Here is a 15034-nt window from a genome sequence, read left to right on the forward strand (position 1 = left end):
GTAGAAGAATAGTGTAAGGAAGGTTGCCTTCATCCCGGATGGCGTATGGTACAGTGCCATCTAAGTGGGACCGTCATCCGGCACTGTGTGAACATGAATGCCTGAACATACCCACATCTTCTACTTCGCAACTCACTCGTCCTGACAAAGCGCCGTCCTCAATACAGCACCTCACAGCTTCCCAGAAACCCTTTTCGGAACTGATGGCACACCTTTCAGCTTAAGCCAACCGATTATTCCGCGAGAACACACCTGGTGGCTACTGTTTAAGGTAAGCAGGCTCAAATCCAGCTCTCACCGACTTGTCCCAAGCTCTCATTCACCCACTCACTCACTCACCCTAGGACACATGGAATAACACCCCCACCAACCAAAGTTTTAGCAACCAACTGCGCAGAGATGGACGCCCACGAAGATGACAGCGACATCAAGCTGCAAAAGGTCTCGTCAGACCTCATCGCGGACCTCTCCCGCTCTCTGCCCCTCTTCCTACGGAAACCCGACGGCAAGACGCTCCGCGCCCGCGTACGCACCTCGGAGACCTCACGTCTGACCTCAAGTGTAATAACCGCACACCCTCTCTCCCTCCCCCAGCCCCTGTCAACCACTTTCACGATGCTAACTATTCAAACAGCTCCTCGACCCCTTCCAAGAACTCCCTCAGCTCCTCGACCCCCATCTCCCAACCTGGCTCCCCCTCCTCGCATCAACTTACCTCGCCCATCTCAACTCCCGTACGCGCAACCGGCAGCTGTCGTCCCCATCGTCGTCATCAACCCGCTCCCAGCTCCTCGAGCCCCTGAACCTCGCCATCGCCAAAATCCTCTACACCTTCACCAAGATCCGCGGCGAAAAGGTCGTAGTTCGGTTCCTCAACGTCGAGTCCCGCCACATCGAACCTCTCCTCTCGGCCCTCGAGTCCGCGGAGCGCTCCTCATCCACTGGCCGCCCTTCCCCCCAACCCCTTTCCCCCCAGTCCGCGGTGCCAGCCGCAGCGGCTCCGGCACAATGGTCGTGGGAAGAGCGCTACCTCGTCCTCATCTGGCTCTCCCACCTCCTCCTCGCCCCCTTCGACCTCTCCTCCATCTCGTCCGCCTCCGCCGACCTCGACGTCACCCTTCCCGAAATCCCAAACTTTGAATGGCCCGAGAACCTGCCCGGCATCACCGCCCGCATCCTCCCCCTGGCCATAAAGTACCTCGCCTCCCCAGGAAAGGAGCGCGACGGCGCCCGCGCGCTGCTCGTCCGCATCGCCATGCGCCGCGACATGCAGTCCCTGGGCGTCCTCACGGCCCTCGTCCGCTGGGCCCTCACGTCCCTGGCCCCCAGCCCGGACGCCCTGCCGCAGCCGCCCTACTTCTACATCGGCATCCTCTCCTTCCTTGCCGGCGTCCTCCGCTCCTCCATCAACACCTCCGACATGGACGCCTACCTCTCGCCCATCTTCCGCGCGGCGCACTCCGTCGCGTCCTCCGAGGCCGGGGCCGAGACCCCCGTCTCGGCCGCGATCCGCTCCGTCGCGGTCGCCCGCAAGATGCTCATCAAAGTGATCCGCTCCGTCACCGTGCTCCTCCTCCGCAAATCCCCGCCGGACCCGGACAGCACCGAGCTCATCGAGACCTCCATCGGCTACCTCCTCGAGTGCCTCGCCGACAACGACACCCCCGTCCGCCTCGCCGCCTCCAAGGCCCTGAGCATCGTCACCCTGAAGCTCGACCCGGACATGGCCTCCCAGGTCGTCGACGCCGTCCTCGACTCCCTGAACCGCAACGTCCTCTGGACCCGCGACCCGGGCACCACCGCCACGGCGACCCGCGACCTCGCCGCCGTCGACCCCCTGGAATGGCACGGCCTCATGCTCACCCTCTCCCACCTCCTCTACCGCCGCTCCCCGCCGGCCTCCCAGCTCCCCGACATCGTCCACGGCCTCCTCCTCGGCCTCTCCTTCGAGAAGCGCAGCACCTCGGGCGGCTCCATCGGCACGAACGTCCGCGACGCCGCCTGCTTCGGCATCTGGGCCCTCGCCCGGCGCTACACGACCGCGGAGCTGCTCAAGGTCCCCACCGCCGCCGTCGTCGCCGCCCGGCCCCACGACCCGGACGCCTCCATCCTCCAGGTCCTCGCCACCGAGCTCGCCGTCACGGCCGCCCTGGACTCGGCCGGCAACATCCGCCGCGGCGCCTCCGCCGCCCTGCAGGAGCTCATCGGCCGGCACCCGGACACGGTGGAGAAGGGCATCTGGGTCGTGCAGACGGTCGACTACCACACCGTCGCGCTGCGGTCCCGCGCCATCCACGAGGTGGCCCTGAACGCCACCAAGCTCTCGCCCCAGTACGGCGCCGCGCTGCTGGACGGGCTGCTGGGCTGGCGTGGCATAGGCGACGCCGACGCGAGCGCCCGCCGCGTCGCCGGCACGTCCTTTGGCACGCTCACGCTGGAGCTCTCCCGGCAGAGCGCGCCCGGCAGCGTGCAGCAGTTCACGGCCTCCATCGACAGGGTGCTCGCGCGCCTGCGCACGCTCCAGACCCGCCAGGTCGACGAGCGGCACGGGCTCCTGCTCTGCCTCGCGGCCGTGCTGGACCGGTTCCCCGAGCTGCTCGCCGGCGCGCCTGCCGGCAGCGTCGCCGAGATCACACGCCGCATCACACGCGAGCTGGAAACAATCTTCAAGGAATTTGCGACGACGACGTACCGCCGACCGGAGCTGGTCGCCGAGGCATCGAGCCGTCTCATCACTTCATCGCTGCCTGTTTTACAAGCAGCGATGCTGCCTAGCCACGACGGCTTGGAATCACAGCCGGGTTACAAGGTTGCGTCAACAGAAAACACCGAGGGGCTGCTCAAGCTTATAACGGCGGTCGACGCACTCGACCAGATCCCCGACGATGTAGGTAGGCTTGTAGCGACCTTCAGCCCCGTGGTCACCGCGGGCCTCGCCCGCCCGGAAAAAGAGGCCGTCACGGCATCCTCCGAGGCAGCCCTCGTGCTCCTCGTATTCTCACGTGCACCGGAGCGCAGGCGCATCATCGAGGACTGGTCGAGAACCGTAAGGCAGCGCCCGACGTCGCGCGCGGCCAACGACACGGGCGTGCTCTTCGCCCTGACCATGGCCTATCCCGTAACCACCACCCTTGGCGACCCGGAATCCGCGGGCCAAGGTGTGGTCTGCGACACGATCCTCTTCAGGTGGGCCGCCGACAACGACATTGACACGCGCGTGGCCATCCTGCAGAGCCTGTCGCAGAGCGGTGTGCTCCGGGAGCGGGCCCTGGTGCTCCTGGACTTACTAGCGGAGGGCTTGAACGACTACACGACTAATGCGAGGGGAGATGTGGGATCCCATGTCAGGCTCGAGGCTCTCAGGGCAGCCAAGTCCTTGTGGAAGGTCGCCTTTGTGGCGGATGGCCCTGCCGGCCGTGCAGCAGCCACGGGTGGGATCGGCTGGTTGCCGACGGCAATCTCGAAGCTGTTCCTTCGCATCCTGCGTTTGGCCGCAGAGAAGCTGGACCGCGTCCGCACTGAGGCGCATGCGGTCCTTGCTTTGACTTTAGAACCGAGGTGAGAAGTTTATCCACGGCAGGGTCCACGACTCAGTGGTGGGAGGTGGGAGGTGGGAGGGAGGGGGACAAAGACGAAGTCGGCTAACAGCACCACAGTTTCGCATCGAGTTTTACAAAGCTTACGTTCTCGTCGAGGGAGTACTTCCACAACCTGCTCAACCTTTACTCCTCGGGCCAAAGCCTGCATCCCCTGATCTCGGACGCGGCCAGGGTCGACGAGGGAGCCTGGATGGCAGAGCTGCTGGCGGGTTATGTCACGTCGGCCGACACGGGCAACGAGGACCTGGTCATTGCCTCCCGCGCAGCACTCGCCGATTTCTGTGCCGGGTCGCCGCGGAACCTGGCCGTGGTGTGCGTCGCGCTGGTCGGCAACGTCAAGAACAGACAGGGGCAGGACCGCGTGGTGGTGCCGACGCTCGAAATCGTGGCGTTCCTTTGCCACGTCGGGCTTTTCCAGAAATGTCAGGAGGTTGACCTGCGGCATTTGTGCCTGCAGGCACAGAAGGCAGGGTACAAGACGGGCAACATCAGGAAGCTGGAGGCCTGCATCAAGGTGTACGGCTGCGTTGCTGGATTCGACCAGGAGGAGGCTGGCCTGGCCTCGCTGCCAGCAGAGCTCCGGGGCAGAAGGCAGGATGGCATACTGGAAGCAAAGAAGAGGCTCGGCGCGCTAATGTTTCACCCCTGGCCAAGGGTGAGGAGCTTGGTGGTCGACGAGCTGTGGAAGCTGTTTGGCGAGGATGGCAGCGCGGATTCTTTGAAGAGTGTCGACTGGAGCAAGGCCGAGAAAGGCTCCATCAATCGCATCGTAGCTCAGCTTGGTTTGAGTCGGGCAACATAGTACAGGCGGAGTACAGCGGAGATATTTTGGACAGAACGAAGATCCAATAGTCGTTGGTGCTGGTTCGAGGAGCTTCCCTCCGCATGCTACGATACTTGCGACAGCTGCCATGGAATTCCAGCAGCGTCAAAGTTCGGATCATCCCTGGAAAGTCACTTGGACCGGGAAACGCACGAGTGAACAAGTTGGGACAGAACTCAAAGTAGCAGCTGCTCAATCACGTTCAATGGCTCTTCAAAAACGCCACGGCAAGGCCAGTCATTTCAGAAACTATCGCTGCGTATGGTGTGTTTCCCGACAAGGAAGGTGGCGAGGGAAAGGTTGCAGATGAACTCACTTCTAGGGCCGACTCCCATGCCGATGCGTAGATACCGCAGGGGATGAGATTGCCATAGGGCTGGGCTGGCAATGAACCAACACGTCGAGCAGCTCGAACTCAACACGGAGCTCCGGTCGAGGAGGGAGACGTGCTTGAGTTCGCCAAGCAGCTTCTGCGACCTTTGATTGTGTTGTGTGGGCAGTCCGCAGGTGGCAACAAGCAAGGTTCGTAGTGATCATATCAGTCAACCCGTCGACTTCTGCAGGGGCCAGTGAACAGATTATAGGTGGCTGGGCGGCACTTGAGCTTGTGGTCATCTGGCCGAGCCTTCACCTTGGAAAAATATTGGCAATGCTACGACGGCAGAGCATTAGATGTGATAGACAAGCAGGACTGTCCTATCGCGCGAGATTATTTTCAGCCCATTTGGTGACGCGGAGGCTACAGGTTAAAGTTTATTCTGTGCCCACGGATTTGCCAGCCAGCCAAGCCCATAAAAAGAATTGGACCCGGCATTGGTGTTTCATGGCGAATTGTCTTCATCGTGTCTCTTCGTTGCACAACCTCCAGACAGCTTGCCCACGGGCCCTTTGACGTTTGTTGATCGGATGATACAGATATCCAATAAGGCCGTAAGGCAGGGGTTAAGAGTGCTAGCGGCCAGGTTGTTGTAGCCATGCATGCCAGTGATTCGATTTAGCCAGACGGTGTGGAGGCGGCCGTTGATGGACAAACCAGACGCTTCCCATGTCTTTCACGTGAAGTGACATTCCACAGAGGTGTCCGCCCGTGGGATCCAGGGGGATCGAGGTAGATTGCGCCGCGCATCCAACGCACAGTTGTGCGCACGTCGCAGCAGGGTTCGTTTCGTGAAGGATGGCGTCCTTTCGCACGAAGACGATATCTGGCCGAGGCGCAATTACTGTGCCAACAACCATGGGATTCAACCGCCCGCATTCCGAGATGCTCCTTTCAGCTTTGTGGAATAGTCCAGCTCGTTACCACTCTCTCGCCCATGTTGACCCACTGGCTAGTTTTGGTCTGCCTTCCACGTGGGCTTGACACAAAGCACCCTGTAAAGTAATTTCAGCCTCTAGAAGACGCAACGAGATAGCGGGCGCTGACGAGTTAACTCGATGCGGGCATGGCGTGGTGGGATGAAGCAGAGGCCCAGCAGCCTGAGACGAGACAATGCCCCGAATTGATGGGATGTCAGGTGGCAGTTTGGTTGAGCGAAGCCTGAAGGAGCAAAGCTCAGGGCAGTGAATTCGGAGACGAAGAGCTGAGAGACGGAGGGGGTGCGGGCATCGACTTGGCGGTTGATAAGTCGCTTTGGGGTTGGAGGGCGGAAGGCTGGGATTGGACGAGTGGCTGGCGTGGCGTCTCCAGCCCAAACGGCGTGGTTAGGAGACCCTACTGAGTTGGGGCACGCAGGCAGATAAGGTAATTATGCAGTGAAACTCTTCAACAGCTCGCGGAGCCGAGGGGTTTCCAGGCGGCGACTTTCGACCCGCAGCAGCGCCGGCGCCAGCGCCCCTGAGTTCGGAGGCTTGATTGCGGCCGGTTGATGACAATGTGCCAAACGGGAGAGAAACTGCGAGAGAGATGGCGGCCGCCCGCTGGGGAGGTACACCTGGGTCAGGAATCAGGAATCAGGAATCAGGACTCACCCTGGTCGGAAGGGTGTGGTTTGGTAGCGATCGGTATCGTGCTGCTGGTTGGGGTGGAGACGCTTTCCCGGCACCCAATGACTGGCATGGGCATTGGCTCAGTCCGAGACTTGGAGCGGCGGTGTCGCGTGAGCAGCGGTGAGGTAAGGCAGACACAGACACGGCAGCGTCATTCCATCGTTCTGTCATCCGACATCTCTTGGAACCCCCCGAGTGTCTGTATTTGTTATTGGGTGAGTCGGGCGTGGCCACGTTGTGCTTTGGTCAGGAGAGGCGGCCAACATGCTGCGACGAAATGGCAGTGCCACCGAAATGAGTGATAGCCTGATGTTATGTGGTGTACGAAGTAAGCTGGTAGGTAAGGTCTTGATTGGGAACTGCTGGGGAGGGGGAGGGAAAGTGGCGTGGGGATGAGGGGCGGCACAGGGCCCGGGAGGTGCATCCGCGGCCGAGCTGGGTATGGGCCAGCACCTGAAGTACACGGCTGACGGCTTCGAGATTGGCCGAGGACTTTTTTCGATAATGGACGATGCGTGCGATTTGATCTTGTTTGGTCTCAGACCATGGTGTTGTGGCGGGTACGAATACCTAGCTTAGAGCTGTCTTGTGCGTCTTAGGTAAGCCCAGAATTCGGATGCGCGGACGCAGACGCTGATGCAGGCGCAGACGTAGACCAAGACGAGAAGGAGGAGGAGGAGCAGGAGGGGAAGAAGAAAATCGGTCTCCCGGATACATCATCATTGCAAGGGATGCACCCGGGCCACGGTGGTTGATTGCTGGTAATGGCCCAAGACCACAGGAAAAAAAAACCATCGGCCACCCACTTCATCTCCATGATCCCATCTCGATTGTCGCCGCCGACGTGGGCCAGCTACGGGTACCGATGGAAAAGAGACTCCATCCAGTGTTCCCAGTGACAGGAAACCGGACTGGTCTGACCAGTGGGAGGCAGGAAACGCAACCTAAGCGGTGGTCCATGCTTTCCCGATCCTCGAATCGCGTGCTTGTGCGCCAGCCGTGTCCAGCAGCCGTCGGCCACGGGCCACTGTTTGCTCTGGTTGGATTGGACCTGGACCAACGGATGACGAGATGGCCGTTCCCGCCCGGGTGTTGTTCACTGCTGGATGCTGGGTGGGTGGATAGGGCAAGGTGGCCGACCGCATGCAGGGGAGCAGGACAGGGCAAGGAGGGCAGGCCGGGTCGGGTCAGGTCAGGGCAGGGCAAACAAGGCAAGACAGGGCAAGGCACGGCACGGCAGAGCAACGGGGCAGCAGGCAGAGAGTAACAATCATGGGCCTTGCCTTCCTTGCGTATCCGTAGACTCCAGTTGCATTCACCAGTTGCAAGGAAGTGCGTTTGCAGCTGCGGTGGCGCTCCATGAGTGTATCCGGCCTTGGGCTAAGTAGGTAATCAACGAGGTAACTCGCAAATGCTTGGGCCTGGGCCTGGGCCTGGACCACACTGAACGAGGTGTCCGTATCGCACCCGACGAGACGGGACCGGAGTGTCTCACAGGAACACCCTATCTATCCGTTTCTTTGGCCTAAAGTGGAAAAGGGTCATTTGGTTGGGAAGGCGGGCATGGGCTGCAGAGCGAGGAAGGATATCGAGCACCACCATGTGTTATGGGAGTTGTCTGGCGGCCACCGGAAACCAGCCCATAATACGGATAGGGTGAGTGCCAATTGTGTGTGTGAGAGAGACAGAGAGAGAAAGACGTGAGAGAGAGATGGATTAATCTTGGGCCCACTCACTCTCTGTCTGTCTGCCTTCCTTCCATGTCCATCTCCGTCTGTCGAGGCATCGTGCCTTGCCCTCTTCTTCCATAGTCCCTTCTCCACTCACACCCCCCCTATCAGCCCCCCACGCCTTGGCCCCTCTCACCTCTATACCTCTATCCCGTCCGTGCAGCATTTCCAAATCCTCTCCCTCCACAGCCACCTTGCCCTCTTCCTAATTCTAGTGTGCTGCCTTGTACCCTGTCACGCTGTATAGCTGGCCCGCCATTTCTCGAACTCGTTCTTTTTCAGCTGAACTGCCAAACTAATACCGCCAGATTCTTCGGAGACTAACACCAACCCATAGGAATGGCTGAGCCGCCCCAGAAGCACAACCACAAGCCTGTGCCTCTTTAACCCGTCTCTGTCTCGGGAGCTGCAGCGTTCAATCGAGTCGGAGGAGCAATCTTTGATGATGCATCTTGTCTTGTCTTACTCGACGTGCCCGGCCACAGCCAATGTCTCTTCCATGTCACCACCACCTCGTGCCGTACAGAGTCCTCCGCGTCACCTCAAACACGGGCGACATCCCAGGACATGCAGCGTGAACAAAAGGCACCCAACACCACACACGGCACGCTTCTATTCGACTGTTGAGCCACCTCGCCTGACGGCAACGGCCATGGCTTCCTTTTCCTGGCCCGCCGTCCACCTGGGCAACTTGGCAAATCGTCAGCCCTCGCCGCTTGGCCGTGATTGCGTCTTGTCTAGTCTTCATCTCGCCTGCCTCTTCCCCGGCCTCTTCGTCTTCTCGGCGCCGCTGGCGGTTTGCGAACAAGCCGGTTATTGCGCCTCCCGTCTACGTGGTCCTCACTTTTGACTCAAACCGCAACCTCCCACCCGCCCAGCGCTAGTGCACACTGGGGCGGGAGATACGACCCATCCCAAAGCACCGACAGAGGGTGGGAAAAAATACGGGGACACACGAGTTGATGCATCTGTCCATTTTGGGATGCCGGCCGAGAGACGCGACTCAACTTCCTGTTGCGCCACGGAACTTAATCACACATGCTCAAGCCGACTGGGCCAGCCCACTGCCGCCTCATTCCTCTCGTGATCCAGCATACACTGCTACATAGTGCCACCAGCTGCTGGCGATGAGCTCCCGCCTGTCAGCGGCAATCAGCGGGGCATCCCTTTTGCCTCTTCCAGTCTTCTAGTAGTACCCTGGCCGGCATGGCAGTCGAGACGGTGCCCTGGACTCCCTCACGACGACACACGAACGATATTGGCCCATAAGCCCAGCCTCGGCCGTTGGACAGAAGCCAATAAAGCAAACCGCGGTTATCTCTGTCTCTCCCTCCTCCTTGGATTCCCAACCTTCAGCCGTGCAGCACCATCAGGCCATGGCGGCCGTCAACTGCATCAAAGCAGCGACATGGATACGCCCGCCTGCCACGCAGCGATGTGCCAAAATCCTGTCTGCCCTTACCCTACCTTGCAAAGTTAACCAATGCGTCGGACCATGCCACCAATCTTCAGTCAGCAGGGCAGGCAGCCGACGAACAGCCCTTCCTTGTAGACCTTGCCTGACGCCAATTGGCAAATCCCTGGCGAGTGCGCTCCCCCGGTAAAGAAAGAGGGCAAGGGCCAAATCGCCTCCGCATTGCCTCCGCGCCTGCGGATGGAGCAGCTCCCAGGTTTAGTGTAGTGCGATACAGAAAAGATTGGAGAGGCAAAGAGATGGGGCCGCTGCTGATTCGACGAGGCAATGCCCTGAGGTTGGCAACTTTTCCGTCCATGGTCGGCAAGGGGGGCGTGCACACAACGGCCGTTCAACGGCCGGTCCACCAATCCTGCAAAAATCCTGGCCTCTCTTCTGCCGTAGCCTTATCTAAGTGGAGAGGCGCACAGGACTGGGAAATAAACATTGAGACGGCTTCTTAGGCAGTCGAGACAAGACAAGACAAGTACGTGGACAGGGGCAAGCTCCTGTTGGTTGCTGCTGTTTGGTTGTTTGCACCAGCATACGATAACGGAGAGACTTGCCAATGCGCCTAACAACCGATGCACACTTCTCCTTGCCTTGGGACTCGACAACGACGCCAAAAACATGAGGGGAGATAGCACGCGGACTACGGATGCCGCGCCTAGATGTGACGGTGGCGGTGGTTGTCCTGTTGCTGTTGGAGCAGCAGGTGGAGACAGCCGTTGCCACGAATGCGGTTGAGCAGACTGCCTGTTTGCCGGTAGTTGGTCTGGTAGACGAAAAAGCCATCCCGTCCTGTCTGGGCAGTATTTCCAACGATGCAGCACACCTCGAGACACGAATGCTGTGAGAGTAGTGGAGGCGGCGATGCGAGCTTATTAGCGCATGCTGCAGCAACCGCAGCAGTGCAGCTCCAGGGCCCGTTTTTCCCTCGGTCTCGACTCTGTCCGGCCGACCGCCGTGCTCAGCGCCGCGGGCGGCCAGGCACAAAATATTATCGTCGCTCCCAAACTGGAGCTGACATTTTCGAAGGGAAACCACCCGGACAGCAAAGCTAACACGAGCTGGCCATCGCCTTGCCTTACCTTGCCTTACCTTACCTTACGTCAAGGTACCTTGGCCCTGGGTGCCGAACAGAAGTGAGACATTGCCGCGGGACGAACATGTTCGAAGCGAACGACTCTGGGTAGCTTCTACACTAGCCCCTAGCTCCCCAGCCAGCCCCAAATCCCCCGCCAGAAGGACGAATGACTTAGACCTGGGGCAGAGATTAGCGTCGACCCAACGAACGTTGGCAGCTCTCCGGCTGCTGACCGCTATGTCTGTTGGAGTATCTGTTAAGGCGCTGGAGGGGACAAGATCACGGTGTCTTGGTTAGCCTTTGCTTTCTTTGGGGAAGTATGGGGGGGAACCGCTACTCAGCGGCTGACTGTCCCCTGAGCTCGTCGAATCCGCCGCCAATTCGCCCATTTCACCCACCCGACCTCCTCCAACCGACAGGATTGGGATTGGCCGGCCAAGAAAAGCTGCTGATGCACACCACCAATTCCTGGCCGCACACCCTCCTCACATGGCCCCTTGTCACTCTATCCCACACCCCCCGATTCTCCCATTATCCCAAGGGCCCAAATCCCCCATTATCCCTAGCGCGCAAAGGGACCATCACCAGGTATCCTTGACAGCCCCCCAACTTGTCCAACCCAGCCCGGCCTATCCCACTGCCCACCTTATCCTGGGGAGGGCCACTTGGAGAGCGGCGGTATGCTCACCAAGACCTGCCTCTATCAGTCTTCTGCTCGGCGCAGCCAAAGTATTACTTCCACCCACTCCTCCACAACATCAAGACCAGGCTCCATGTTCCCCTTCCGCCACGTTCGACCTGTGCCCGCGCTTCCTTCTACCCTCTTGTCGGTCCAGAAAGACAGGAATAGGTAGCGTTCTCGCCCATCGTCGTCTCGACGGCCATGCGCTCGACTCCATCATCGCCTCCAGTCACCCCCGGATCCGCCCTGCTCCATGTCGCACCGTTCGTCCCTTCGCAATCGCAAAGTTCATGCTTCGGACGCACCCGTCGCCACAATACGTCAACAAACCGCCCTGACGGCATTTTGTTGCTCTTCCGCCAACCGAAGAATTGCGTTGCTTCGAAATAGTCGCCAACACCCGCCATTCTGACAATCACTCGAACCGAAGACTCGCCGGAGTTGACCGCCCCCGCGGAACCGCTTCTCGAATCTCGACGACACCGTTTTCTCCCCGCTCGTCGTGCCCTCTGCGGAGGTCGACGGGCGTGGATTGCACGAGTTCATCATGGGTCTCTACACTGAGCCGCCCGAGCTGCGCAAGTTCTCGCAGGACAAGCCCTCGCTGTTGGTCTGCTGGTGGATAACATCATTCTGTACCGTCATCATCCTGCTGCGGGTTGCCGGCCGCTTCATTCGAACTGAGAGGTTGTTCCAGGAGGATAAAGTCGCGGCTCTCGCACTGATACCCCTATGGCTCCGAATGGCATGCGTGCATTTTATCCTGCTTTACGGAACCAACAATGCGCAGTTGGACGGCGTCGAGCTGTCCTTGGAAGAGATGGACAGGAAACGAATCGCAAGTGGCCTCGTGCTTGCTAGCCGCATCTTCTACGCAGCGACGTACGTTACACCTGTTCCCCTTCACCCGGCCACGTCTGGTATGCGGTCCGTTGGCGACACATCCATACGAATGTGTCACTCGAACCGGCCCGACGGTAGGATGGCTTGCTAATACTTTGTCTGTGCAGATTGTGGATTTTAAAGAACACCATTTTAGAGTTCTTCAAGCGCCTCACAGGCGTCACTTGGGCACGTTCCTACGAACAGACTCTCGTTTTTATCAGATGTACATTGGTGGCCACCTTCATTGCCATCATCATCAGTGACCTAGCAGAATGCCGACCCATCCACCACTATTGGCAGGTTACCCCTGACCCGGGGGGACAGTGCCGCCAAGGGTTCGCTCACCTCATCACCATGGCGACCTGCAACATCATCACAGATTTGCTCCTCGTCTTTTTCCCGATCCCCATTATCTTGCGGAGCCAGATGAACATCAAGAGGAAGGTCCAGCTCACACTGCTATTCTCCCTCAGCTTATCCGTCATCGGTGTCACCATCTACCGTGTCCCTCATGTCATGAGGGAGCACGGCCAGCAGCAACTGCGATCTGTGCTGGCATCCGTCGAACTCCTGTTTGCGACCACAGCAGCAAATGCTCTAGTCCTGGGCTCGTTCGTGCGGGACCGAGGAATCAAGAAACAAAAGTTCAAGTACGGCTCTGTCGCTGCGGACTCGATGGACCGGGGCTCCGAATCGCGACGGCCGACCCTTCACCGGCACTGGGGAAGCGACGAGGATCTTGTGCGAGATGTCGGTCTCGGTGTGGATTCCGACCTGCGAGAGTGCGCCGAGGCTCGAGATGAGTTCAACCGTGACCAGCTACGTTACACTCCGGCCCCGCTCGCCGGGCCATTTGGCGAGGAGCTGAGGCAGTGGCAATTTCCCCAACGCAAGAGGAGCAACGCTGAGCGTAGCGATTCTTCCCTTATACCGCATGACCAGCTCTCCTCCTCTCGAAGCAACTCGACCACGACCCCGCGAAGAGTATCCTTTTTCGACGTCGGAGGCCTGTTGTCGGAGGATCAAGCCGGAGGAAGCCCAACGTTGCGCAGAGACAGTGTCGTCTCAAGCGTGGATCCCATCTCATCCGGGGGGCACGGCGTGCCCTTGCCGACGCTTCCCGCCGCCTCGACCGGTTTACGGCGCGGGTCAACAGCCCTTCTGCAAGACCTCGGGGGTCTTTTGGGGCCTCTCAACACGAAGCAGTCACGTCGGAAATCCAGGGCCGGCACCGAACTACAGCCGATACCGCAATCGCAACACGACGACCATCCATCGTACAACCCCCGCCCCGGAGAACCAACGCTGCTCGATCCCGGTGGCCTTTTAAAGTAGTCTCGACACAACTACGACACCCCAACCTTATCGTACACCACGTTACCATCACCTAATCACAACACACCACGACCACATGTCCATGAAGACAACTTACGAGACACTACACGTCTTATGTATAATGACGACTTAAGCGGAAATATCAGGGCCTTTTTTTTATTTTTATATATTGAATGAGGAGTTATAGAGGTCTAGAGCCTTCAGCCGGCGTTTGTTTCCAGCCCCGGGGGAGGATTGGACACGTCCGTGGTATTTTTGTCCTTGTTGTTTCCAAGGAGGGATTATTTACGACGGAAGGGATTATGGAATCGGAGGAAAGCTGCCCGAAAAGAGACGAGGTCTCTGAAGCACGTTTCCGGGAGCGGCTGGTTTTGCCTTCACGATGATTCCGAGAGCTGTTGGCTTTGCTGCTTATCGTTATATATACCCCGGCGAAATCGCCATCATGTTTGTACTTGCACAGTTTGTCCCATCACCAATAGCCATATTGTCCACAGTGTTTTACGCTGTAATGGAAAGAAAAGAAAAAACACATCTATACATTTATTCGTCCACGCTCGCATTCGCGACTACGGCGCTGACTCCAAATTCCGCATGCAACCTGGTCCCTGCAACCTCGAGGACACTCTCTCCTTACGTCAAACTTACCTGTTCCCTACCCAATTTCAACGACTAACTCTTGCCTGCACTTGGCAAAACCCCTGAGGAGATGAACGACCTTTGGCCTTTGTCAAACCCTTCCCCCCCCTTTTTTTCTCTCTCTCTCTCGCCCAATGCTTTCTCGGTTTCTCCGCTCTCCGGCTTCCTGACTTACTTACAGTCAGCCGCACGTGCCTGATTGCTTGACCACCCCCCCCCCCCCTTTCCCTTTTTCTTCCGACCCGAGTTCCGAAAAGGCTCAGATAGCGTTCGTTCGGATGTTCGGAGGGTTGCAGCGCCGCGTCCATCGGCGTTGCATTTGCAAGGAGGATGGATCGAGGGCGGACCCCTTTTCCCATCAGCATATCTCCCGTTGAGGGGGGAAGCCGGTAAGGCCTTCCCGGTATCACTCGGGTCTTTTATTACGAGGAAGGGGGTGAGGGGGTGGGAGAGATATGCAATATTCGAGTCAATGCGTAGGATGTGAGATGTGGGAGGGGAAGGGCCATGTCGGATCTGTGCTGGGCCGTTCATCTGGTGTTCTGCCTCCTTTTTTAGCTGCTACAACGTGTGCCAGGAGAGCGGGCGGGGAGGTGAGTGTGATGAACCCGGGCATATCCCAAGGGGATCGATTTGGTGCAGCCCGTCCCCAAAAGAACGAGCCGTTTGGAGCGCAGGTGATGTCCGGAATACAGGCACGTTTCGTGAGGGCTTCAGTCGAACGGAAGGGGCGCAGGGTCCGATTAACGGGGCACGTGGAATTAAGGTTCTTCATAAAAGGGGGAGTCGGGTGTGCTTACTGATCGATCGGTTGC

The 15034-nt window shown here is 58.9% G+C and overlaps 2 protein-coding genes across 2 annotated transcripts; both read left to right on the plus strand.

Moving 5' to 3' along the window:
• Positions 1–399: 399 nt before the first annotated feature.
• Positions 400–4401, plus strand: EsH8_VIII_000560 (tubulin folding cofactor D C terminal-domain-containing protein; the record flags this gene model as incomplete). Its single annotated transcript, XM_083269602.1, has 3 exons — positions 400–525; positions 635–3558; positions 3657–4401. The coding sequence occupies 3 exons, from the start codon at positions 400–402 to the stop codon at positions 4399–4401; spliced, it is 3795 nt and encodes a 1264-aa protein (XP_083129370.1).
• A 7506-nt stretch (positions 4402–11907) lies between these two features.
• Positions 11908–13580, plus strand: EsH8_VIII_000561 (uncharacterized protein; the record flags this gene model as incomplete). Its single annotated transcript, XM_083269603.1, has 2 exons — positions 11908–12242; positions 12371–13580. 2 exons carry the CDS (start codon positions 11908–11910, stop codon positions 13578–13580), a joined length of 1545 nt encoding a protein of 514 aa, XP_083129371.1.
• Positions 13581–15034: the final 1454 nt, after the last annotated feature.

This window comes from Colletotrichum jinshuiense, chromosome 8, assembly GCF_051148585.1.
Source record: "Colletotrichum jinshuiense chromosome 8, complete sequence".
NCBI classification, from domain to species: Eukaryota; Fungi; Ascomycota; class Sordariomycetes; order Glomerellales; family Glomerellaceae; genus Colletotrichum; species Colletotrichum jinshuiense.